This window comes from Gymnoscopelus microlampas (genome assembly GCF_963454915.1).
Source record: "Gymnoscopelus microlampas genome assembly, chromosome: 19".
In the NCBI taxonomy this organism is placed as follows: Eukaryota; Metazoa; Chordata; class Actinopteri; order Myctophiformes; family Myctophidae; genus Gymnoscopelus; species Gymnoscopelus microlampas.
The window spans coordinates 19824321-19851606 of record NC_139956.1 but is presented as its reverse complement, the minus strand read 5'-3'; the positions used below and the strand labels follow the sequence as shown (position 1 = coordinate 19851606).

Sequence of the window (27286 nt, the reverse complement as noted above, 5' to 3'; positions counted from 1 at the left end):
TTCCTGAAACTGATTGGGGAAAAAAACGTTGCTGTCACCTCATAAAGTTGTTCTGGGAAAAAGTTCGATGGTGATTGCTGACCAAAGGAACAGTACAGCTCTGTGTCTTGTTTAAAAAAGTTTAACAATAGAGTTCTATAACTTATGTATATAAATGGATTTTGGCTACGGTACATGTTGGCTTTATGTGAAACTATCTCCTTCTGTTTTACCTGTTTTGATATCATAGGCCAATCAAAGTCAGAAAGCACCCTTGAATAGGATATATCTGTAAATGGCTATTGAACCAAATGTCACATTCTGTGTTGTTGAATGTCTGAGATAGTTTGTCATCCTCCACCCCTCTATAGTTTGTCAAATTGGGTGACAATGTAGCACCAGCCAAATGTTACTCAGTTATTAATCATGGGTCATAAGCTGCTATGTGGTTGGTATGTGGTCACAAATTCAGCAAGTAACCAGCCATCATTTTAGCTTTCATTTCTGTTATACTAACCTATTTGGCTGCTAAATGAACAAGTATGTGGTTTGTGGATCTAGTTTCCTGTCCTGTTTGCACGGCTCTTCTGTCATTTGCAATCTCTAACTCAGCATTGCGTGCCAGTTGTCTTATTGCATGTGGAATTGGTTCTCTTATGCATGTATGTGTGCACTTTTATAAAGGGGATGAAATCCCCATATCGTCATAATGTCTGAAATGAAATTAGTCAGGGCACAGATATCCTTTGTTATCTGCAATGCAAATTGCAGATAGCACCGGTGGTGTCAACCAAAGGGTCTTCCTGCGTGCGTGAGCACAGTGTTTCGCTCAGGTTTACCCTTGCTGATGGGCCATGCCATTGGGGGGGGGGGGTATTTGTTTCCCATAACACTACCATGCTCTATATAGCTCATTCAGGAATAGTTGCAGAATGTGCATCTTTATTTTTAACATTCTTGGGAAGATTCAAATGTATTCTCAAATAAAATTGAATAAAACACTGGCTGTCAGTGGCCTGATAGCACATAACATAGATAAATAACATATTTTGTGGGGGGGGGGTGGCATTGCCTTGGGAGGGAAGGCAATGGTAGGGGAAACACTGTAATAGGATAGGATAAATCTTTATGACCCCAGGAGAGCAATTCGGGGTTTGTCTGCGTGCGTTAGTGTAAAGCAGTACTTAAAAGGGTCTGTCTGTGTGTGAGTGAGTGTGTGTAAAGCAGTACTAAAGGGTCTGTCTGTGTGCGTGAGTGTAAAGCGGTGTCAAGGGGGCCTGTCGGTGTGCGAGTGTGTAAAGTAGTACTAAAGGGCCTGTCTGCGTGTGTTAGTGTAAGGATCTCTTATAGGAAGTTACTACATAGTGTCTAGTCTAGTGTCTGTCACTCTCACTTCTCTTTTCAGCCTTTAAAGCTCCTTGACAAAAAACATTTGCGTGTGTGTGTGTGAGAGAGAGAGAGAGAGAGAGTGTGCATGTTGGTGTGTGTACTTGTTAGAGATGACTGGTAGGTCACAATGGTCAGATTTCCCCTGTTGCCACACAGTACCCATTTCTCTGACTGCACAGTAAAATCTGGAGTAAGTCTGGATTAATGTAACTCTAAGAGGGCAACAGACCAAGAATAAGCACAGAATAAGCTCTTATGGCCAAGAAACAATATGAATAGATTTTTTAACCATGCTTTGCTGCTGGGTGCAGATGGTATTCCTGTTTGCTTTGTATACTCTACTTAGTTTATTACAAGTCTTGGATCTAACTCTCAGTTTCTGCCAGAAACACGTCAGACATAGAGAAATTGAAGAGTTGCACAGTCTAGTACTGTAGGTGAAACAACATGGCACTCATTCAAAAACTCAAGCACTTTAACAGCTGCATATTTAATTTCCTATACACTGTCCAGTTTATTCTCACGTCATAATAATTAGGCACATCCATGTTTGTTTGTCATCATTTAGTCATATAGAATGGGGTTTTAACAATAGCTAAGACTGGTGAGAGTCTGAGAACCCAGACAAAGAGAGATGCTCCCTGGGTCTTTGTAACAAATCCATAGTCTGCCCTGTTGAATAATGAGACTGTGGGCTTTCTCTCGCTGCAGAATTTGTTTTCGTCCAGAGTTGAAAAAATATTACCCATTTTAAGTGGCGCAGTCAGAGCAAGTCTGTCATTTGATGTATTCCCAAGTCGCAACACTTGGCATCGACTCCTGGCGCTTAAAAACGGGCTGCTAAAATTCCATCTGATTGTTGCCAACTGTTTGAATATGTGGTTATCTATTGTGTGGTTATTTTCGGGAGCAGCGAAATGAGTAGCCAGGCAGAGCACAAATGACAATACTCAAGGAGCCATTCTGCGTGACATCTTCATCCCGCAGCGAGCCATTTCTGCCCTGACGGGAGTGGTCTCTCACTGGATGACAATGCCCCTCCATCTACAGCGGTCAGTGGAATGGTTTGATGAGCATGAAACAATGTAAACCATAAGCCATGGCTGTCACCGACAATCAACAGAACCTTTATTGGAGATTGTGGAGCCTCAAACGAGGGAGGCCCTTGGAGTTGGATTACAATTGAAATGCTGTATGTATTAGGTGAACTTTCTGTCACTGGTCCATTGTAACTTCCCTGGTGGCTAGTGGTGGCCCCCAGGACAACCACTTTGACTCTCGTGTCCCTATTTTGGGCATGGCAGTATTATACAGTATGTCAACGTGTTGCGATGCAAAGCATTGTGAGCTTGTAGATCGGCTATTCAAAAATAAATAATAAAAATAATAATTTCAAATGATTTAGAAATGGGGCTTTATACTCAAGAATACTTGATTGTGTTGCTTGACGAGAGAAATGTGTTGCATCATTATTATCGAGCCTTAGCATTATGTGCACCATTACAGTACATGGAAGTGACAACAATTTATAACCGGACACAAATGACCCTCACAGCCACCTTTAGCATAAGCAGTTTATTAATGTACAGAATATGAGCAGAACTTTATATATTTTTTCTTCCAAAAATAAATCAAATAATCTGCACACAATATATGAACAACAGTTGTGCATGCCATCGTGAAGAGATCATATTGATTTGGAAATGGAATCTGATGGAGAAAAAAAGCAATGAGTCGTGTGTGTGTTTGTGCATGTACCTCAACCCCTACTGGGCTCTGTGGCGCCCTATCTCTGATGTCATCCTTTCTGCGTGGCTGCCTGGGTCACAGCCATTATCAGAGGTGTCCAGTGATAGGTTCCCTGTAGGCATGACATCATCGCGCTCGGACATCATGTTCCACATTTAATCAGCCAGAGCTGTAATCTCTGGGGTGCTCCACTGCTCCAGGGGTTCATTCTTTACTCTGTGTGTGTGTGTGTGTGTGTGTGTGTGTGTGTGTGTGTGACCTACCTGAGTGTAGCTATGACTCATCTGAATGTTCATAAAACAATCTATCTGCCCAAAGAAAATCCGTAGTGGGTAGATTAGAGACGGGCTTCTCTTTTTGCTGAAGTATTTATGTGCCCCTGTTAATGTATAGAGACACACAATACTTTTATCGACAGTGAAGCCAATGAAACGCAGTTGGATTCTAATGGGGGCTCTCAAGTGTTCACGGAGCTTTTTAATAATTGAGAGAATGAAATATAGAGCGCAGCGCTGTCCGATTCAGTCAGAAAGGCAAATATCCCACTCGATTGGAAAGTAATTTTCTCGATTGCATGCTGAAATAATGAAAAATAAAATGACCCTCATGCTCCTGCCAGACGGCTCAGCATACCCCTCCCTCCCCCCATCCGTCCTTCTTTTCCTCTGTCACCCCCCCCCCCCCCCCCCTCCTGCCCCATCCATCCGTCCTTCTCGTGTCTCGGGGGCCCCTTACTTTCCATAACAAAGGCCTGTCTAACCCGAGCGTGCGGCCTGCTATTGCGTGGCAGAGTGGAAAGCTCTGTGTGTGTGTGCGCGTGTGTGTGTGTGTGTGTGTGTATGTATGTGTGTGTCAGTCCTCCTGAGCCGGGACCTCTCCGAGCAAAGCGGCGTGTCAGGTGTCATTGACATCTGTGCAAGCGGTCCTTGTGTGTGTCTGTGTGTACATTGTGACCATGTGTGTAGTACTGCGTTGTTATTGTGCATGTCATGTGGTAGATCGTCAACCCCCACTGCTTCGGCCACATGAGCTCTACTGGTCCCAAAAAATATTGAATTAATTTCTCTGTGTGAGTCAGTGTTGTGCGCGTGTGTGTGTGTGTGTGTGTGTTGGGGGGGGGGGGGGGGGTGTTTGGCCTGGCTGACAGAGGTAATTGGAGCACGGACCTTGCAACATTTTGACACGAGATGTGGATTCTTTGGCGGTGAGCTCAGCGCTTGCTGTTTCCCCTTTCCTTCTCGTTCTCTCTCTTTATTTCCACTTACAGACACTCTGTCCTCTCCCTCCCTCTCGCTCTCTCTCTCTCTCTCTCTGTACTGTCCCTCTGAGCCGTTCACTAACGGTTCACCCCCACAGCTTGGTCTTATTGGACAGTGTTGTTGACACCACATGGATCCTGAGGTGTTCCAGGGGTGACTGCAAATGCATGCACGCGGCACATGCTCTCTCTCCGTCCATATTACACATCTCTTTTTTTTTCTGTGTATGTGGCCTGCTCATCCAGTTGGCTTTGTTTTCATGCACGCAATAACACAGTGATTGAACTTATTATTACAGAATAAGTCAAAATTCCTATTGAGCTGCTTACATGAGATACCTAAAGAGCTATTCCATTCATATACCTGCTTTTTACATTTCTGCTTCTACTTTTTATTATGTAACTAACTGCCGTGTGGTAGCCCTTCTTGCTACATTTGTGCACATTTTGCACCCAGTTTTTGGATTGCAAGCAAGTTCACATCAAAGGAACTGATTACAGACGCTTATGAGGTAGAGCGGTCATCTGGGAACTGGAAGGTTCCCGGTTCCCCAGCTCCGATTGGCATCATGTCGAAGTGTGCAAGACACTGACTGAACCCCTAACTGCTCCAGTGAGCAGATTGGTGCCTTGAATGGCTGTCTGTGCCTTCGGGGTGTGAATGTGTGTATGAATGGTTGAATGCAATGCACATCGCTTTGGATTAGGGTTGAGCTGTTCACATATATATATATTGTTTTTTTAAACCATCAAACCGTACCCCAAAAATACCACAGTATACAATATTACCAGGTGATTAAAAACATTATAACAAGAACAAAACATTGCAGGGAGCTGGATAGAGTTCCAGCAGTTTTAATTCCTTTCACAAAATTATTGAACGGCATTAATACGTTACACGATACAAATAATTACAGTACCCGTTGGTTCACTTGCAGTCTCGATGACAGACCTGTCATTTTCCTTCCAAAAGTTCACTTTATTTCATAGAAGAGAACATTAGATCCATGGATGCAGTTAAGGTCGATGTTATTTGTCTGTTTTCTTAATTTTTACACACTGTTTTTAACAACTTGATCCATAATACTACATCAGGACGAACCATTTTGTACTTTCTCATCTGATCCATAATACTACATCAGGACGAACCATATTGCACTTTCTCATCTGATTATGTTATATCAGTTTTCAAAGTAAAACATTTAATAATAAAAAATTATGTTCTATCTCTTTTCAGTCAAAATCGAATCTGCAAATTTAACAAAACTGTCCTTTGAAATACAACTGACAATATGACTATGAGTCACCCATTTAATCCATTATACACTTTACATCATGTCTCACTAATACTAATGTTGACACTATGCACTTCCAAAGAGAAACGTCCTGCGTGCATGGGCTCCCCACTGCCGTATGTACTTTAAAGAACATAAGGGGGTAGGACAGGTAACACAACTTGTGTCTAGTTGCCTTTTGCTCTGGCTTTATTTTTGGACCACACCTCCGGTCTCTTCCACAGAATCATGTAACAACAGCAGCACATTGATGAACACTGCTTCTCTGTCTCCCTCTTCTCCATCCACAGAGAAGCGATGAGGAATTACCTGAAGGAGCGGGGCGACCAGACTGTCCTGATCCTGCATGCCAAAGTTGCACAGAAGTCTTATGGCAATGAGAAAAGGTAGGTCCACCTCTGTGACATCAACACCAGCCAAAACGTAACGGCTTGGCTCACGATAACTTGATTAAAGGTCATTTACGTGGACTGGCAAAGTGTACGAGAAGAAAATGGGGTTCAAGCTAATGAGAGGGACACCTAGGAGTGAAAACGGAGAAGATCCATGCACATGGCGCTCCAGTGCACAATAGGAGATAGTAGTCAGAGAGCAGGAAATGAACCTCGGCCACATGCAGGTGAAGGTCATCCAGGGCCGGAGGGAAGGGGTACAGGGACCAAAGGAGAGTGAGGGGGAGTTGGTAGGTTCACAGGTTAGAAGCACAGGAAATAAGAACGGGTTTAGGGGCCTCGTCCTGGTGAACCCCCGTGGAGGATCAGAGTGCACGGGAGGGGTCGGGAGGGAGTGTAGTCAGGCACGAGACTGCCAGGGCTGCTGAGACTCCCTGGCTGAGTTGGGAATGGCATGAGGAAAACACACACACACACACACACACACACACACACACACACACACACACACACACACACACACACACTCACAGGGAGCACAGGTTGGTTCACCATGAAAGGAACTTGCGGCTCTGCCATACTTGGTGACACTCTAGTGGTTGTTATAACTCCCAGGTGAGGCGTGCAGCAGACTTTCTACAGTTCAAAGTTGCCATTGTTGCGGATAGCTGGCTGCCTGTCGAAGACTTTCTCTCTCTGTCTCTCTGTCTCTGTATCCCTGTCTCTGTCTCTGTTCTCCCTTCCCCATCCGTTCGTCCTCAACCTTGTTTTCTTGGCCCGAGACGCAGTGCTGCTTGGGATCTCATCAGGCCTATCTCTTGGTGAATCAGGCGCTGCTGCTGGCCAACTCTGAGACACCTCAGAGAGTTGGATCACGAGAGGACTAGGTGGAGGAGAAGGAGGGGATAGAGAGTGAAGGACGGAGGGATAGATTAGATGATGCTGAATTCCTCAGCTGATGTCTGCTGTCTTGTCCAGTTAAAGTCATGCAGGCAAGGCCGGGAGTAGTGAGAGGAGCCAGTCAAACGCCCCTGGGAGGCGTGTACCTCGACACAGGACAGCACACACACCGATACTTTTCCCTCCTTCATCTTTCTGCCAGTTGTATTCAAATAAAACAGAGCTTTACATTTCAGGCCCATTTCCCCAAAAGGATTGTGTTCCACTGGTTCCATCCAGACTGCAGTGTGTTGAGTCTTGACACACACAACTAAACCATGGTTCATCTGCTTCAGCTCACTTTATTCCCTGCCTCTCTTATTTTGCGGTTGACAAGCGGCGCACTGCGGGACTCCCATTATGTGCGCGCGCGCGTTGTGGTGGATCTGTTTTTATTATGTGCCGTCAGGGCACGGCACACGCAAGAGGCACACAGGCCTTAAGCGAAGTGTTCCCAATTAATTTCAAACAGACAGGAGAGCGTCGCGGCGAACTCTCCGTGGATGTCCCTGTGGGCGCTCCTCTGTTGCTCAGCTGCTGTACGTGTTTTGGACGGAGATGGCATTTGTGTGTATGCCTGGTTTGTGACTATGGGTTGTGTGTGTGTGTCCTCAAATGTCGCCTCTCACTCGTAATTATTTGCGCGTTTATGTGTAAGTTCCACAGAAGTGAGCGAGTGCGATGAGAATGTGTGGGCAGAGTTCCTAGCCTCTATCGCTCTTGTCAGTGTCTCTTTCCGTCTATTTATAGGATGTGAAAGTAGACAAACACCCTCAGAGACGCTGGTACCATGAGACCAGGGGCACTGTCCTCCTGTTCCACACAATCCGCACTACCAAAGCACACAAACTTTGAAACACAACTCGCACAAGAGTTGATACCACATGTTGCGCGCGCACACACACACACACACACACACACACACACACACACACACACACACACACACACACACACACACACACACACACACACACACACACACACACACACACACACACACACACACGCAGTATATTTTACTCCGATGAAGCATTGAGGATTTCTATCAGAGATGAACACTGTGCAACCCTCCCTCCACATTTTTGGCTCCAGTGAAAAGATAAGTGCTGTTGGCTGACTGAGATGTAATTTGCCTAATTACAACATCAAATGACCATCTATACGACATGCCAAACATATGGATGTGGTTTTATTTGTGTCTATTTGTTTTATTATTTATTTATTTTTGTTATGTCCTGGTTTCCCAATTTGGGCTCATTCACACTGACATTCATTGCAATTTGTTGGCCTGACATGAATGAAGCCTGGTAGAAGTGGGAGATTGTGTTGTGTTTTGTTGGTTATTATAATAATAACACCATAAACCCAGACTAAATATGTAGATGTACCTCCTCTCCTCTCCCTCGTTTGTAGTTTGGTACTTGCCTTCCCTCTAGTGGTGAAAACTAAAGCATACACCCTGGTAATAATAGAGTGTCTGTCTAATGCAGCTTCTGTATATTGGCATACAGTATATTACACTGTCTTTTGTCAGGACTTCATGTTCATCTACATATAAAAAATGCTTTGAGACAAAGTTTGTCTCTGTCTTTTACAAGTATGCCCTGCGACACACTAGCGTCATGTCCAGGGGGTGTACTTGTACATCAAGCTCATGGCAAGCTCATGCCAAGGAAACAGGAGTTAGGCTCCTGCCCTATGGGCCTCATGGCTCGGCAATTACAGGCCAAGATGCAGGAATTACACATGTTCCATGATTCACCATGACAAAACAGGACAGTACAGACACACATACTGACTACCGGATACAAATTAGTGAAAATAATACCTAATGCATAAAATCAGAATAAAAACATGAACTTATACTTAATCAAATAAGTACAAAACAATCCAATAAATACTATACAACCCTGAAAACGCATATTATATGTAACTATGATATCGGCTAAGGGCCTCTGGATTAGATTATTATGCAATGCAGACATTGTTGGCTGGAATAAACTAGGTGTCTCTTGAAAGTCCTCTTTGTCCTTGAAGGACAAAGTGATTATGACTTCCTACATGGTGTGGGGAATGTGATGATTGGACGGCAAGGAAGGAAGAAACTCGCTTGACATTGTGTCGGGGTCTCGGGACATGTTAGTCAGAGCTGAGGTCTTCTTGTGCATTCATTAATATTCCAGTCATACATTTTCTTGGAATTTCTTATTTACAGCAATGTACAGTTTATAAGAATGTTCACATTTGAGGAATCTATTGTAAAAACGGTATGTATATGCATAGGCACATTTAATAAAGGCTTGTTTAGCATAAATGATGATTCTGAATAAAGAATTGCTCTGCTTAAGTCATGTCCGATTCGAGATATACATAATATATCATCAAAAGGCTTAAAAAAGAATCAGTATCGCCCAGCTCTATAAAATATGTATCGGTATACAGTAGTTTAAAAGCAAGGAATAATAGGAAGAAGTATAACCATAATTCTACGCTGGTCGTTGCTAACCAAATCCACAGATGAAGTTAGGGCTAAGTGCCTTGCTCGAGAACATCTCCGTAGCAGCAGCCATTAACTACTTAAGCGCTATATACTTCTTCATACAACAACAATAGTGAAAATAGCCGATCTACTAGCTGACATATCGCAATGCTACGTGTAGATCTGCCCCTTTTGCCATTTTTGAACATTTCTTTTCTTCTAAATGGTTAACTTTTCACCTATAATGACGTGCCCAAAGAGGGACACCAGGGTTAATGTGGTTAAGGAAGGAGACTCTCTTCTTTTCCCTAGCACAGATTGTCTTTCCCGGCCTATGGATTATCTATCAAGCAAGTGAGGGCTGGGCAATGTGTCAAATCCTCCAACATGATATATATACTGTATATATACTGTATATATATACTCTGTGTGTGTGTATATATTTCAGAGATCAATCTGAGAAATTCAGTGTGGTGCTATATTTGAGAGTGAGAGGGAATAATTCACTAAAATCATCTTGTCTCCCTTTTTCCTTTGCTGCTTCCCCTTTAAACCTTTCCGTGATGACTTTTTCCTCACGGAAACATATTGAAACCCTCCGTGTTTAGCAACCGTCAGGGGATCAATTACATTGGATATAAATATTCTGTGACTAGTTGAAAAGCTAAGGAAAACCAAAGATCGCTGGCAGTGGGCGATTCATGTATGTATTTAATCTGGCAGTGAAAGAGTTAAATGATGTCATTAAAAAACATTTAATAGCGTGAGCAAAGGCCATGTTGAATGTCCATGCTTGGGTCTATGTCATCACTTTGATGTCCTTTAATCTGCCTGGCACTACAAGCTGTGTGTGTGCCCTTGTATAACTATACCAAATGTTCCCACTAGTATAGTAGAATAGTATAGCTATAAAAAGATGATTAGAGATTACATTTTGAATAAGATTCAGGTTGGGTTTAGTTTTAGGATTATGCATTTAAATGTTTGGTTTAGGGATTAGAGATAAGTCATGCCTGATTTACTTACATGCGCGCTTGTGTCGTACACCAAAAAAATTGCCGATCTACAAGCTCACAACACAACATCTGTTATTTTTTGGCTTTATTAGGCTTACGGTTAAAGATTCCCCCAAAACTACAAAAAAGCCATTAACTTGGACGTCTTAAAATGTTGATGTCCTCACAAGTATTTGTAATACAAACGTGTGTGTGTGTGTGACTGTGTCCATTGCGCAGGTTTTTCTGCCCCCCTCCATGTGTGTACCTGATGGGCAGCGGTTGGAAGAAAAAGAAGGAGCAGATGGAGCGAGACGGCTGCTCGGAGCAGGAGTCGCAGCCCTGCGCCTTCATCGGCATCGGCAACAGTGACCAGGAGATGCAACAGCTCAACCTGGAGGGAAAGGTACAACGCACACACGCACACGCACACGCACACGCATGCGCACTGACACTCTCACTGCCATTTGTTTGTCTCCGTTTTCATTTGCATATACATCCACGGACTGTATCTTAACCCATTCAATCCGGGAACGCACCTGTGTCACTTAAGATTTCTTTGGTTATTCAAAAATAGCAAATATACAAGCTCATAGCGCGGCGCCAAGTTCCGCGCTATGAGCTTGTGGATCTGCTATTTTTTAAAAGAAATCGTGAGCAAATGTGTGCAAATCTTTTGAATATATATATATATATATATTTTTTAAGCGAACATTGGTAACTCAAATCTTTGCTTCTGGGGTCCCTGGAACAAAATATTTTACAAATGTCAAAAAATATATATTCAAAGATTTGCATACAAAGAAATAGCAGATCTACAAGCTCATAGTTCATGTGAGCTTGTATATCTGCTATTTTTGAATAGCCAAAGAAATCTAAAATAACAGATGCGTTCCCGGATTGAATGGGTTAATCTGACGTACAGTAATCGCACACACCCCGATTTTTAAACCTTAAATCTCCTCCCAACAGCTGCCTGACAGATCCGTGAACGCTCCTTAATGCAGGTGCTTTCAAAGTGGGGTCTGGGGAAACCCAGGCGTCCTTGAGGGTGTTCCAGGGGGTCCTCAGCTAAATGAGTTTATATATCTGTATAATCACTTTAACCCTATTTACATCGGCTATTTGCTGTTCCATAAGCTTCAATAGATATATTTTCTAAAAATCTTGAAAGACTGAATAATGTTCAATATTTTTTGAAACATTTTAACAACTGAAATCTTGTATGGGGTTCCCTGGCTCAAAATGTTTTCAAATGGGAGTGCATGGCCAAATACATTATTTTAGGGGTCCTTGACATGAAAAAGTTTGAGAACCACTGCCTTAACCCATTAAGAGCTGAGGCTGATTCTACTAAATGTTGTCTAAATCCTAACAGTTTTTTTTAACAAATCTATATTGCTATAATATCAGTGGTTCTCAAAACTTTTTCATGTCAAGGATTTGGCCGCGGACCCCCATCTCAAAATATTTTGTTCCATGGACCCCCAGAAGCAAAGATTTGAGTTACAATTGAGTTACTTAATGTTCGCTTTAAAAAATATATATTTTTAAAGATTAGCAAAAAAATTCAAGATAAAAATAAAAAAAAAGCAGATCTACAAGCTGTTGTATATCTGCTATTTTTGAATAGCCAAAGTATAAAATAATGGTTATAGTTCCTGGATTGAATGGGTTAATGAACGCTCCCTCTCTCCCTTTTCCCCTCTGTTCCTCTACCCGCCTCTCTCCCGTCTCCCACCCCTCCTCCTCTTTCTGTGGCCCCCGCCAGAACTATTGCACAGCCAAGACCTTGTACATATCCGACTCCGACAAGCGAAAGCACTTCATGCTGTCCGTCAAGATGTTCTACGGCAACAGCGCCGAGATTGGCGTCTTCCTCAGTAAGAGGATCAAAGTCATCTCCAAGCCCTCCAAAAAGAAGCAGTCCCTCAAGAACGCAGACTGTGAGTGAAACACAAAAGCATGTTGAAAAATGTTAATGCCTGAACATGCACACACACACCAGTGTTGATTTTGACAGCAAATTTTGGATTTATTTTTAGTCAGTCTTTTTTAATACAATAGGCTCTATGCACAGCAGCCATATTGGGAATGAATTGGGCCCCTTCCTTACTTCCTTCGCAGGTGTTACCAATGATAGTAATTAAGGCTCTGTTCCATTTAGTGTGGCATAGTGGTTGTCTTATTTTCAAGGACCTCCATAACTCTCAGAGTTAGACACCCACCATAAGGGGCCATTTGCGAACCAAAATGGAGTGTTCTAGTGAGCCAACATGCACGATATCAGCACCCTGACCTGAATGGAACAGAGCCTTCATTAGTATCATTGGTAACACCTGTGAAGGAAGTAAGAAGAGGCCCAATTTCTTTCCAATATTGCTGCTGTGCATAGAGCCTATTCTGTTTAGTTTTAGTAATATTTTAGTCACCTGAAATGTTTTACTTTGTCTAGTTTTAGTCGACTAAATATCGTGAGATTTTAGTTGACTAAATCTACAGTTGATTTAGTCGACTAAAATGAATTAATTAATTTTGGCGGGCCGTGATGGCATCAAAATGATTTTCACTTAGCTGCATGCTGAAAATAGCCGATCTACAAGCTCACAACACGTTACGCTGCGACGCGCTGTGACCTTGTAGATCAGCTGTTTTCAGTCTGTGACACCTGCTACAGGTCTACAATGACTTGTCTTAGTTCTACTGGATCTCTTCTCCTCTAGTCCCTCCCAAACATTTTAGTCTAGTTTTTATTTGTTTATGATGATTTGTTGATGAAATTGACAGTACATTTAGTCATCATAGCTTAGTTTTTATTTCGTTTTGAAAAAGGTAGTCAACAGAGATTTTTCATCATAGGTTTAGTCAACGAAATCAACACTGACACACACACACACACACATACACTCAAAACATCACCAATGTATGCAAAATCAGTGATTCTCAACCTGTGGGCTGTGGCACACTGGTGGGACGTGACTACATTGCAAGTGGGCTTCCAAATAATTGGCAAAACACTACAATTTTATTGATAGTATAACATGTTAAAGTCGTAGTATTTTTTCCTTCAATATTTAAAAAAATGTCAAGTGGGCCCTGATCCAAAACAGGTTGGGAACTGCAGATGTAAATCATTCACAGCAGCATCAAAATACACATGAAATGCATAATGGTGCCACGATAACAACCCTCTTCTAAATGTCGATGAGACAAAATAATTCATTGTTGACTTCAGAAAGATTTGTGGAAATCACTATTTCTGTCAATGGGTGTGTCATCTATTGAAATTGTTGATAGTTTTAGATTTCTTGGTGTATAACTGTTTAAAAGAGAGGAGGTCGCACAGCTCGTAGCCACGATGCAATAACTTTTATTTATTTAGAAAGACCCCAACGTTTTGGCATGTTTTGTCTTCAGGGTTTTCTGACAAGTCTTTTTGTGTGAAAACGTTGGTGTCTTTCTCAATAAAAAAGGTTATTGCATCGTGGCTACAAGCTGTGCGACCTCTCTTTTAAACAGTTTTATATCTCCCGTGGTCAGCACCTCCTCACTGCTGGTGTGCGCTCCTGCTCCATTGTTTGCCAGAATTCTTGGTATACACCTCAGGCCCACATGCTCTCTCAAGCATCTCTGTATGAGTACCAAAGCTCTTGCGAACATTAATCGCTGTACCATTGAGAACCCCCCCCACGCGCTCACCTGAGAAGCACTCAGCTGGGTGAAGCTGAAAACTGAATTTCCACCCGGGGAATGAAATAGTGGGATGAAATGGGACTAATTATTATTATTATTAATTAAGAACTAATTTGCCCTGCTGCTTTTGGCCTTTTAAATAACTGGTGGTGCAGTGGTAAAGTACCTGGCCACCACCGCGGAGGTTGTGGGTTCGAAGCCACCGTGGTGCCTCCGGCTTTGTCGCGCATCTACACGAACACAATTAACCCGTGTTCGGGGGAGTGAAGCCGGGCGGGAAGGTGATATTTGTCACTGCACGTATTCCTACAGGCTGGGGCGGCACCTGTCAGCAGGGAGTGTTGGGCGGGAGGAGTAGGACGAAGGCTCTACGTCCTCCCGGTGGGGGCTCCTCACTGGCAGGTGAGTCAGTAGGATACAGCAGTGACAACACACAAATGTGTGTGAGAAGGAATAATTGGCATAATGACTAAATTGGAGAGAAAAAGGGGGACAATTTTTAAAACACTAAATCTGTATACTGTGGGTGTGTTGATTGTTGTTGATGATTGTATTTACTGCTGGCTGTGCAACAAATTGCCCCTCAGTGATAATTAAGTTTACTGTGATTTTGACCTTGATTGGGCAACCTGACTGCTCAGGACCGCTGTCTGCTACAAAGGACTCACTATGCAAACAATGCTAGCTGTTGGATAGTATTGTGTCAACAACATATCGAACCCATAAGGTGCTGTAATTGATTGTATTGATTTTGTTTTAAAATAGTAGATAGTTTTAAATGGATCTATATTCTTAGTAATAGTAATCAATGCTATAGAGCATTTGTTCAGTAAAAGGGGTCTCCCGTCTCTCCCCGTAATTCACGCATTCATTTCTTCAAGGCTTGATTACTGTAATTCTCTCTATGCTGGAATCGACCAAACATCACTTACACACTTGCAGCTGGTGCACCCGCCTCCTCGCATGCAAAGAAAAACGTGATCACATCACCCCAGTCTTGGCCTCACTCCACTGGCTTCCTGTTCATTTTAGAGTTGATTTTAGGCTTTTATTGTTTGATTATAAGCCCCTCAACAGCCTGGTTTCTCCATGGATTTTGGAATTTGTACAGAAACCTGAAGGCAGCTAATCAGCTGCTGCTTTTGACTGTACCAAAAAACAACCAAAAAAACTGAGGTGACCAAGCCTTTGCGGCAGCTGCCCCTAGGCTCTGGAACAGCCTGCCTCCTAATGTTTGTCGTGCCTAGTTTTTTAAGCATCCTTAACCCATTAAGACCTGAGGCGATTCTAGAAATGTCTTCAAAATCCTAACAATTTTTTGAAAAAAATCCCCAACATTTTTTTTCACGATTTAAAAAAAATAGCAGATCTACAAGCTCTGCTAGTGTATCTGCTATTTTTGAATAGCTAAAGTGACACAGATGCGTTCCAGGTATTAATGGGTTAAAGATATATGTTTTCTCTGTGGCTTTCAAATGTAACTGATGGTGTATTCGTGGCTCTTATTGTGTGTTGCTTGACTTTTTGTATTTCGCTTTGTCATTTCCCTTTTGCTATTTGGCTTTGTCTTTTACAGCTTTTGTCTTTTTTCTGTGTTTTTATGCTTCTGCAAAGCACTTTGGTCGACCTTGGTCGTTTTTTAAATGTGCTGTATAAATACAGTTTGTGTTGAGTCTCTCCAGCAGAAACAGAAAATAAATGTTCAGGTCAGGCTACAAATTGTATCCAATCAGAAGAGACAACTCACACAGCATAAACAAGTGGAATTGGAAGTGGAACACTATAAAAGTGAAGCCTATAAATGGGTTCTCTCTCCTGATTGGATGAAATTGGCAACGCACCTGAAAATGTATTTTCTGTTTAGTAAAGTGCTGAGACGGTGAGATCCCTGTTACTGAACAACCACACTATAGCAATGATTACCGTACTATCAAAATATAGAGCTTTAACCTTTTTAATCAAAAACATTTTGTAAAAAAAAGAGAATCACTTACACCACCTTTAACCGAGTATATTGTGACTGTAGTTTTACAAGTTTTTTGTGACACATTCTGCCTCCAGAGGGCACTGTGGTTTACACTGTAGCTGGTATGCGCTGGTATGATTGTGTACACAGCACACATGTAGAGTACATGACGCTCAATGTGGTAATATTTGCTTCCAGGCTGTTTTCCCATCACTTATCACATTGTCAACACACTACCTCTGGATTGCAGGTCATTGTTGGGTTGTTGCATAACTTGCTTGTGTGTGTTTGTTTGTGTGGGGGGTGTGTGTGTGTGTGTGTGTGTGTGTGTGTGCGCATGTGCTTCCACAGTGTGTATCGCGTCCGGAACAAAAGTGGCGCTCTTCAACCGGTTACGTTCCCAAACGGTCAGCACGCGCTACCTCCATGTGGAAGGGGGCAACTTTCACGCCAGCTCCCAGCAATGGGGGGCATTCTACATCCACCTGTGTAAGTCTCGAGCCATGGATCCCGAGCAACAGCCTCTCTGTATAGCTCTGTGTATACACCTTATACATGCTTTGTTGTTCATTTGCTCAATTCATTTAGGATTGCTATAGGATTAAAATAATAGAGGTTCAGTCTGGTAAGGATGCAGAAAGGCACTTATTGCAGAAATGAATGCACAAACATGTGATATGAACAGCATGCACGCATACACCCACATACTGTATATGCTTATGACTATTTGCATCTCATGTGCTTAAATGAATAATAAGGCTGTTGCATTTATTAACAGAGCCGCAGTTTTATTGTATTGCATTGTATAATAACAGAGGGTTTGTGGGGTAAGTTAAGTCAAGTGTGACTTGCCTGCAGGTCCTGAAAAGTTTGTTTTACAATTATCAGGCCTTAACATGCTAATTATAAAAAAAGATTGATGCACTGAATCGATAGTTTGCAATCGATCAGGTCACACAGACAAGTCATCTCTTTCATTTTATAGTGATTAAATTGGTGAGACTGGTGTTATATTTCAGTCAAATGTGTTTCAGTGATAGCTTGAAGCACTAACAGTTTGTCTGTGTGTGTGTGTGTGTGTGTGTGTGTGTGTGTGTGTGTGTGTGTGTGTGTTCAGTGGATGACGAGGAGTCAGAAGGAGAAGAGTTCACTGTGAGAGATGGCTACATCCACTACGGCCAGACAGTCAAACTGGTCTGCTCCGTCACTGGCATGGCCCTGCCTAGACTGGTAAACAAACACACACACACACACACACACACACACACACACACACACACACACACACACACACACACACACACACACACACACACACACACACACACACCTCCTGAACCTCTGTTATTTGTCTTCGTTGTCATTCATCCACAAAGTTTTCGTTTTCTCAGACACAACTTTATTATACACATCAATTGCAATTGTCCCTGTTGGCCACCTTCTTTCCTTTTGACTCTGACTTTGACATGTTTATTCACAATGAATAAATATGTGCAAATACACACACATAGGCCCCACCATTATCAAAAGGCTAAAAACGCAATAAAGCTAGGAGCTTTGTCCATTACAGTCCTTAAAAAAAGATATATGTGTTGATTGTGTACTGATGAGTGAATGAATGAATCTGAATGTGTTCCTCCCGTCAGATCATCCGTAAGGTTGACAAGCAGACGGCGCTGCTGGACGCCGACGACCCTGTCTCCCAGCTCCACAAGTGTGCCTTCTACCTGAAGGACACAGAGCGCATGTACCTGTGCCTTTCCCAAGAAAGGATCATCCAGTTTCAAGTCAGTGCTGCTTCTTCACTCCACACAACACAGCCTGCCGAAATAACAAGGCTGCACACACCAGGGTTGCAGGGTCAACTCAGTTTACTTTCAGTTGTTAGGCAGAGAAAATTAAGTCAGTGCTCCATCATTTTTACATAAACTGTGATTTTGGTTTATGCTTTTTAGCAACTAGAGCCATATTTGATTTTTTTTTATAAATGGCAAATCTACTAGCCCTGCTATTTTATTATATATCTGCTATTTTTGCGACTTTCTTTTTATTATGACTTACATTTTATAAAGATTTTCACAAGTTATGGGCCATAGTGCAGTGATAGAGTAATTGTTTTGAAATGTTGTGAAAGAAGTGTTTTCATTATTTTGAAAGGTTTTGGCCATAATGACATGCCTACAATAGGGACACCAGTATTAATGTGGTTAAATGAGTGAAAGTGAATTGCCTGCGACTCTGCCCCACATGCACACTAAAAACACGACAATATGCAATACACTTTGTGTATCCACCAAAGCATTTTTGTGCTCTCGTCCAGACGCCCAGTGTTGAATGTATTTCAATATTTAAACTCTGGGCGACAAGATGGAAATGCCTGATGTGAACAGGCAGCATAGAATAGACGCTGAGCGCCTCGTCACGCTAATGTCGTTTTCTGAATAGCATAAATACTGTATACTGCACTTCCTTTTGAAAACTATTCAAAACATACATCAGGGAAAAAAACACCTTGATGGAAACAGTCCCTTAATATTGAATTAACGCTGTGGTCTGTCACTCCCCTTCCCTCCGGCCAGGCCACTCCATGCCCAAAGGAACCAAACAAGGAGATGATCAACGACGGAGCCTCCTGGACAATCATCAGCACAGACAAGGCCGAGTACACCTTCTACGAGGGCATGGGCCCCGTCCACGCACCTGTCACCCCTGTGCCTGTGGTTGAGAGCTTACAGGTACAGTTATGTCTTCTCGTTACAGTTCTCCAAAGTACATCCCTTGGGAAATCCCATTGGGACCCAATGCAAACGTTGTGGGAGTGGGGGAGTTTTAAATACCTGCGGGGGGGGGGGGGGGGGGGGAGACCCTGCGTGTCGTGTGAAATCCTGCATCGGCGCGAAATTAATCGGATGTAGCACACCTGGAGCATGTGTGGTCGTGCTTTGCTTGAGCTTGAACACGTTTATCTGATGGCTAAATGCATTGGAGAACTTACTTGTGAAATGTTGTTCTCAACAGACATGTGTATAATACATCTATTTAATATCCCACTGTCAACCATTACATTCAGCCGTGCCCACTTTGAGACTGTCAATGTCCATGGTTCTGTATTGGCTGTCACTCTTTCTCTCTCTCTCCCCTCTCTTTCTCTCTCATTCTGTGTTTCTGTCTGTAATGTTTTTCGGGCCCATTGAAAATATTGCAGGATTCTACAGGACTAGACGTAATATTGCAGGATTATGCGGGACTAGACATATTTCAGGATTGTGCGGGACTAGACATGATATTTCAGGATTATGCGGGACGAATGAAATGCCGGCAGTCAGAAATGAAACCAGTGCGGGTTGGGATTGGTCAGAAATCCAGCTGGAGCAGGACTAAGAAAACAGTCCCGCGCAGCCAGGGCTCTACGCCACAAGCCAGTGAGGCCAGGTGAACCGTGATCTTAATTTGATCGTTAACTCATTTGAATTTTGATGGCTGTTGTGTATTTACGCTCAGCTTAACGGCGGCGGGGATGTGGCTATGCTGGAGCTGACGGGGCAGAACTTCACTCCAAACCTGAGGGTCTGGTTTGGTGACGTTGAGGCTGAGACCATGTACAGGTGAGGTTTCCTTTAGTTTTTCTCTTAATCATAAAGCATATTTGGTTGACCGGCATCCCCCAGGGGGTCTATTACTTGGTGGTCTCCTTTTTTCGCTGTACACCAAATCTCTTCACAGAAAATAGCTTGTAGATATATTTTCACTGAATGTTCGCCTATTTGACATACCCGGAATCGGGACACTAGGGTGCATGTGGTTCAAAGGTAACATTTGTGGGCAAAAAAATGCAAAATGATTCAAATTAAAACACTTTCAAGCACTGCGAGCGTGCACATCTGCTATTTTTGAGAACTACTGTTCTTTGTTGCTTGTTGCTTTATATATATATATATAGCTCAAATCTAAAATGACACGGATGCTTTCCCAGTTTTAATGTGTTGAAGAACATAGGAAAGTGACATCGATGAACAGCGCTCCTCTCTCCCAAAATAACAATTTTCTGCTTGAGGTGCCCAGAGCACTCCGCCAAAAAAACGCTGGACATCGAGACGCAATGCTGGTCAAGGAAGAAGAGCGCTCCAGCGTGACTTTACAATAGAAATGAATGGCAGAAAAGAGCTGGCAGCAACAAAAAAAAGCTTTCTGTGGACAACTGCCCTTAATAGGAAGTCAGACTTGTCCGCAACCTTTTATGCTAATTTACTTGCTTCCTGATCAAGGGCCTGCTCCCTAGAAGAGCTCCTCTTCAACTAAACAGTGACAGCTTTGATTGCAAATTGAAAACAAATTCTTGAGAGCTTTGGTCAAATGTAACGTGACCATTTATACTTTGTTGTTTAGCCGCCATAAGCTGCTTTCTATGGGCACATTTTGTTCTTTTTGCCCTGTCCCCCTACTGCTGTTAATGTAATTTACCTGTGTCCTGGAAGAAGTTTTTCCTATATCTGGGGTAATCGAGTCAATGATCCAAGCCCAAATGTGATAAAATGTAAGCACAAAACAGATTATTGGGGATGCAATTTGTCAGTACTTCCCCCTTTAGCATTGCTATTTGTCATAGTAACTGAATTGAGGCTACATGTACATGACTTACAAGAAGGCCATGTGTAATTCATTAGTCTTGTATGCATGCTTTATTTTCATCCAGGAAAACATTGGCATATATGCCGTCAAATGTCTTCAAATAAGAATAAACTAGAATGATAATAATAATTATAATAGTAATGTGCAACACACCTTTTCAGACTTTAATCTACTGATAGTAAGGGTTGGAGAAACATCTAGTTAAGATTTCTCTCCAACCCTTCCTTAACCTTTTATCATTTTTAATATTGCACGTATCTTTTTATTGATTTCTTTTTTTCATAATAAAGTTGGTTCCTTCCTTTTCTTATGTACAGCAACTTCGGGTACTTAGAAAAGCTGGGCTAGCGGTCCTGGCGCTTAGGCTGTAATGTATCATGACAGCGCATCGCAGGTTCGAGTCCCGTTTCCGGCGATCTTTGCTACATGTCTCTCTCCATCTCTCTCTCTCCGTTTCCTGTCCATCTCCACTTAGACTATCAATAAAGGCAGAAAAGCCTTTTTTTTTATCAAACACTCCGGTAACCTCTGAGGAGTCCATTTAGCTCCTGCTAAAGACACTTGAATCAATTTAGCAGCAGACCCATGATATTGCAAAATGGTCCACATGAAAACTGTTTTAATTGCCATTGAGCCGAGTTAACCACATGAACCCTAGTGTCCCTATTCTGGGTCAATGCTTTGTGAGCTTGTGGATCAGCAAAGAGATTTACTGTAGAGGGGAAAAAATAAGTGGACCAAGTAGACTCCTGGGGGACCCCAGTCAACTAAGAATACTGGGCTTAAGTGGTTAAGTGTTCATCTACAGATGTCCTTCCTTGTAAAACAATGACGGCAAGTAGTGAGCCTGTATTGAGGTTTTCTTTTTTATTTACATGAGTTCTTCAGTGTTTATCAATACTGCCCAAGTAGGATTAAGTCAGAGAGGTGGTCAAAGAGATGAAAGATGCTGAGGGCCACTGCTTGCTAAACATGTGGAGAATACTGTATGTCGAGTGGACACTGCAAGGGTTTCAAAATCGACATAAGAAAAACTGTCTCTGAAATGTTTTGACAGATGTCACCTGTAGCTTTGTCTACGTGCATGTGCTGTGCCCACACTGACTGATGAGTTTTACTAGAGGTGTCAGTGTTAACATTACACTGTGGTCCAGTTCTTCACGCCAGTCCAGTCAGCATAGATTTGATTTTATCTATTGATCTGTCTATATAAAGTAATTCTGTACATATTTATGTTTACCTTCCGTCTCTGTCTGCCTGTCTTGAACAAAAGCTAAACAGGGCATTTGTTCATTAATCACATGAACCTTAGCATCCCTTTTCTTGGCATGGTCGTCAGAGGCGAACATTCAGCAAAAATATGCGAACATTTTTCAAAATAGCACATCTGCAAGCTTGCAATGCATCATGTTGTGAGCTTGTATATTGGCTATTTTCCGTAAAGACATTTGGTGTAGAGGAACAAAGGAGAGAGGACCAAGTATAGACCCCTGTGTGACCACGGTCAACAAAGTATATGGGGTTTAAGTGGTTAAATGGATATTTCACCTTCAAACATGTTTGGGGTCATTTTAACTTCTACTCAGGCTTTTGTGAGCACCCAAGACAGTTTTTGAGTTTCTTGATTCAGTATTTAGATTTAGATTTGATATTCATTTTAAACCCATTATAACTATTATCAAACTCCCGTCCTTGGTTCTGGTGACTCATAGGTGCCCTCCTAATACGTAAGGGGCCATGTTGTTTCGATTACTTTTTTCATTGTTTTTCTTTCTCCCCCCCCAAAAAAAAACTTTAAAAATAAATGAAAAAGTAATTGAAAAAACACGCCCCCCTCACGCACTACAAGGACAATATCAGTAACCAGAACCAAGAACGGGTGTTTTCGATGACTCTATCATGGTTAAAATGGAGTTTGAAGTTACATTATGGATTTGTATAGGAAGGGGGCGTGTCTGATAAAATGAATATCAAATAACTAAATACTGAATCAAGCAACTAAAAAATTTCTGAGGTGCTCACAAAAGCCAGAATAGACTTTAAAAGTGAATACACATGAATGAATGAATTGCCACAGATCACAGCAGCCCTTACAGTTCTTCTCACATGGCTTTCCACCCCTATACCCCAGGTGTGCGGAGAGCATGCTGTGTGTGGTGCCCGACATCTCGGCGTTCCGCGAGGGCTGGCGCTGGGTGCGGCAGCCCGTCCAGGTGCCGGTGACGCTTGTGCGCAACGACGGCATCATCTACTCCACCACGCTGACATTCACCTACACGCCGGAGCCCGGCCCCCGGCCGCACTGCAACGCCGCCGGGGCCATACTACGCGCTGGAAACAGCAGCCTGCTCGGCAGCAGCGGCAACAACAGCCAGGAGGCCGGCGCCTACGGCCCCAACAGCACCTCCAACAACGCCGGCGGAGTAACGTCATCGTCCTCCACCGCTGTGTCTGCTGTGGTGTCCTAACGCATAGGATGCAAAGCAAAACATGTAACAATATGCCTTGAGAGTGAAACAGTACCATGTGGCTAAAGAAAAAAGAAAGAGAAAAAAAAGGACTTTTGGAAAAAGGAAAAAAAATAACCCACTCTCTCTCTCTCTCTCTAAAGTGCTGCATATTCATTTTGGAATTCAAAGAAGCTGAAGCGGATTTTTTCAGTGGGACGGGAAGACGAGGGATTGGGAAAGAGGGGGAGGGGTGGCGGGCGGGGTGTTGTCTGAAGGATGAACAAGTTGTCAGCCAACGGAAATAAGAGAAAAGTGCTCCTCGTCGCCCTCCTGTGGTTTCTAAAGGGACATGCCTGTTCAGTTCTGGTGTTTTAAAAAAAAGGAGATGTGGAATGAGGAGTTCCCACTGGTTCACCAGCACCTTTTCCTGGCTGTGAGAAAGGAAACCACAACAACGATACATCCACCGTGTACAAAATTGTGTTTAAAAGAAAAAATAGTCTATTTTTTGCGCTTTCCTTCCCCCCTCAGTTTATTTTTCCTTGATTGTTTTTATTTTGTCTTGTTTTTATATTTTATTTTAATCTGTTGATCTATCTGTGTAGTATGTATCTGAAAAGGGGGCTGGATGTATTGTTGTGGGACGGAGCGCGAGGACACGGGGACACACATAAAACGTGATGATATACATAGTTTTTATGGACCAAGGATCTTGTATAAGCTTTAGTAAAGGTACATTTTCTCCATACCTTTTTTTGTATTAAACATATAGTACACTTTTGTTACCAAATAGTTTCTATTCTTCCTCTGAGCTTGGCCTTTTTTCTTTTTTTTTTCCCAGTTTTATTATATTTTGTTTTAATTTTTTTCTTGTTTTGTTTCTTTTTTGAGGTCCAAAATCCAGAGGTGCATACTTATGGCGATCTTTCCCTGAAAATAAAGAAACGCCAGGGTTTTTGGATAGAACACTTCCATTTTTTATATTTTTCTTTTTCTGTTGGGGAAAAATCTGAAGTCTGGGGATTTTTATTTTATGTTAAATTTACATAACTGAACGTTTTGTTTTGTTTTAGGGAATAACCTCAGAGGGCCTATTTTATATCATTGGTTTTTATGAAGTCTTTAAAAGGAAAAGCTTTAAGCAATGCCTCTGCCTTGCCTGCAATACTCTTATGTGCGCTATGTTTCCTTTGGAAAAAAACTATACATGTCTGTACATCTCACATAGAGCCATAGCGATATTTGCAGAATACTTCAGAAACCAGACTTCCTGCAGCTACAAAACTAAGTCAGTTTATCATTTTTCACAACGATTTAATATGCGTAGTCATTGACTTGAGGATAGCCTTAGTACTGTATATTATTCCTGTGCACACAGTCAAAAGAATGACATCCAATGTCACATAATCTGGATTTTCAGATCATGTCGTAACATTGGTCTAAAGTATCAAATGACCTTGTGAACTCTGCCGTTGTGTTCTTGAAACTACGCCTAACTAGGTGTCTTCCAGTGTGTACTCCGATTTTTGGTGGCATTTTACTTCCATTGGTTTTCCTAAAAGCAAGACAAACACTTCCAATTTGATGTGGCCTTACTGATAACTTGACATCAAGTATTTCACCTTTTTGTTGTTGCAAAATACCATGTTTACTCACTTTGGAAGAACACCTATGTTTGGCACATAAAAAACTGTTGCCTCGCTTCTCGTTGCAGGTGCTGATGTCTAATTGAACTTGTACACCCGTAATGTCCATCCACGTACCACTTGTTACCAAAACCACATTGTGAAACAAAAGAGCCTTCCGAAGGATATATTGGCCTTCATTTTGATGTACAATTACAATAACATGTTTTATGTTTTGTTTTGTTTTGTTTTTCAGTGTACCTTGCGGTGCGTGGTGGCCGTAACTTTTTTGGTACATTGTCTTGTGAGCACTGTAAGGTGTTCTCAGCCTCTTAGCCTTTTTAACCACATGAACCCTATTGTACCTATTCTGGGCATGCCATTATAGGCAAACTTTCAGTGAAAATAGTCGATCTACAAGGTTGTAGATTGGCTATTTTTGGTGTAGAGAGAAAAAGGGGGCCCTAGGGGACCCCGGTCAACTAAGTATATAGGGTTTAAGTGACTAAATGTCCTGTGGTTTCCACTTAACGGAGCTAGATGTGTGTACATTGTAAACTCACTGTCCGAGAGTAGCCGCACTCGTCTGTATTTATGGCGAACAAGTCTCGTGTAGAAGCAGAAAGGCCTTCTATATGTGTATTACTGAATATGTGTATTTCCAAACATACAGCAATATTGTACAGGTCATTTCTTTTTTTTGTCTGTGTTGTGATGTGTCTGCCTGACCACTAGTTCACCAGCCAGCAGGTGTGTGTGTGTGTGTGTGTGTGTGTGTGTGTGTGTGTGTGTGTGTGTGTGTGTGTGTGTGTGTGTGTGTGTGTGTGTGTGTGTGTGTGTGTGTGTGTGTGCATGCGTGTGTGTGTGTGTGTGTGTGTGTGTGCATGCGTGTGCGTGCGTGTGTGTGTGTGTGTGTGTGTGACTGTGTGCGCGCGTGTTTGTGTGTGTGTGTGTTTGTGTCACGTCTCCCTACTAGTCGCTAAAATGGAGCATTGAGTTAGACTCTCTTCATTTTAACAGATCATCTTCAAAGTTGTAATTGCTCTTAAGAAAAAAAAAAGGACTTCAGATAACTTTGGTCCCACCGTCTTCCGTCACGATCCAAATATGCTCCCACTCTTAAACAATTGTGTATAAACCCTCAAAGGCAATACTTTGGAACTTAGTATTACAGTACAACTGTATACTATTCCGGGAAATAACTATGATGCTGTAAATTGAATGTCTACTTAATGAAGTATGTTTGCCCTTTAAGCATACCCTTAAATATGAGCAAGGAGCAAACCAAAAAGAGGGTTCACTTGCTCCCCTCCAAACTGCTAAAAGTTTAAGTTATGCTCCCACTTTCCACTTGTCCGTCATTGATGTTAAATGTTTTGCAATTGTAATATTGATATTTTTTAAATTATTGGTACAAAGTCTCCCCCTCATGTTAGTTGGTGTTTAAAAAACAAAAAATATGAAATTAAGTGCATTATTGCCCAAGCTGCCTAGTTTGGCCTGGGAGTGTATTTTTAAAAAAAGAGGCCATGTCACGTCTGTCCTGAAATGAACTTCCTGTCTGTCAGTTTTTCTGTGGAGAAAACAGGTGCTATCAACCAACCTATGTGCCCATAGTGGCGTTGTAGCATCACAAAACCAATTTGAACTTCTTCACAGTGATGTGAAACCTGTTTTTCCAGAACAGCCCGCGGGCCGTTCTGAACCCTTTACTGCGGTGACGATGGAGATGCTCACCAAATCTTCCTGTACATTTTACAGTGTGTAATTATTTCTACTTTATGTTCAATAGGGTGTGCTCTTAAATTCGTTGTGTGCTTAATATAGCCTCTTATATTAGCATCAGCCTTTTGTTCTGTTTCGTTTACAGTTTGCAGTCGCCTCTTTTAGCATAGTAACCCCTGGTTCACCACTGTTGTGTGTGTGAGTGTCAACAGAAGGGGTTTCACAGTTTTCACAAACTAGTAAGCTGGGGGCATGTTTATGTAAAACAAACACATTTTGACAATCTGAGCTGGCTTGATGGTTTACAGTGTCGTTTTCTCTTTAGTGTGTTAGGAGTTTTACAGAAGGGGGGGGTCAGATAATATGAGCATCAATGCATCTCTGTGTCTCACTCATTAAGGCATGTAACATGTTACATGTCTTCTTACGCTGTATTAACATGGTGACTGAGCTGTCTGGGGAGAAAAATACAAATGCCATCTCATGAACTTTTGTGATGCTATTGCAAGATATTCTGTACTTAACTGGTATATTTCTCCTTTTTATTTCTCTCCTTGCCATAATGTCTGTTGGATCGTTACAAAAGCAGCTGTAAATGTTTGTTTGTTTTTTTATAATGAGCTCTGAACAATGTATGTATCCTCTAATATGCCAAATGTCTTTTTATAACATAGAGTTTTTCATGCACTGCTAAACAAAAAACAGGGCAGATTGAGAGGC

The 27286-nt window shown here is 42.1% G+C and overlaps 1 protein-coding gene across 3 annotated transcripts in view; it reads left to right on the top strand.

Annotated features, from left to right (window-relative positions):
• The window catches only part of rbpjb (recombination signal binding protein for immunoglobulin kappa J region b), a 56565-nt gene extending 33124 nt beyond the window's left edge, over positions 1-23441 (top strand). For 2 of the 3 annotated variants that reach the window (XM_084043708.1, XM_084043709.1), the window contains exons 3-12: positions 5961-6056; positions 10719-10884; positions 12250-12424; positions 14484-14573; positions 16489-16626; positions 17255-17367; positions 17784-17924; positions 18717-18872; positions 19639-19742; positions 22898-23441. In XM_084043708.1, coding sequence (XP_083899834.1) covers positions 5961-6056; positions 10719-10884; positions 12250-12424; positions 14484-14573; positions 16489-16626; positions 17255-17367; positions 17784-17924; positions 18717-18872; positions 19639-19742; positions 22898-23234 — 1516 coding nt within the window. In that variant the 3' untranslated portion in view covers positions 23235-23441. The remainder of the gene's footprint in view (positions 1-5960; positions 6057-10718; positions 10885-12249; positions 12425-14483; positions 14574-16488; positions 16627-17254; positions 17368-17783; positions 17925-18716; positions 18873-19638; positions 19743-22897) is intronic. The other variant, XM_084043710.1, reaches the window with a different exon arrangement.
• Positions 23442-27286: the final 3845 nt, after the last annotated feature.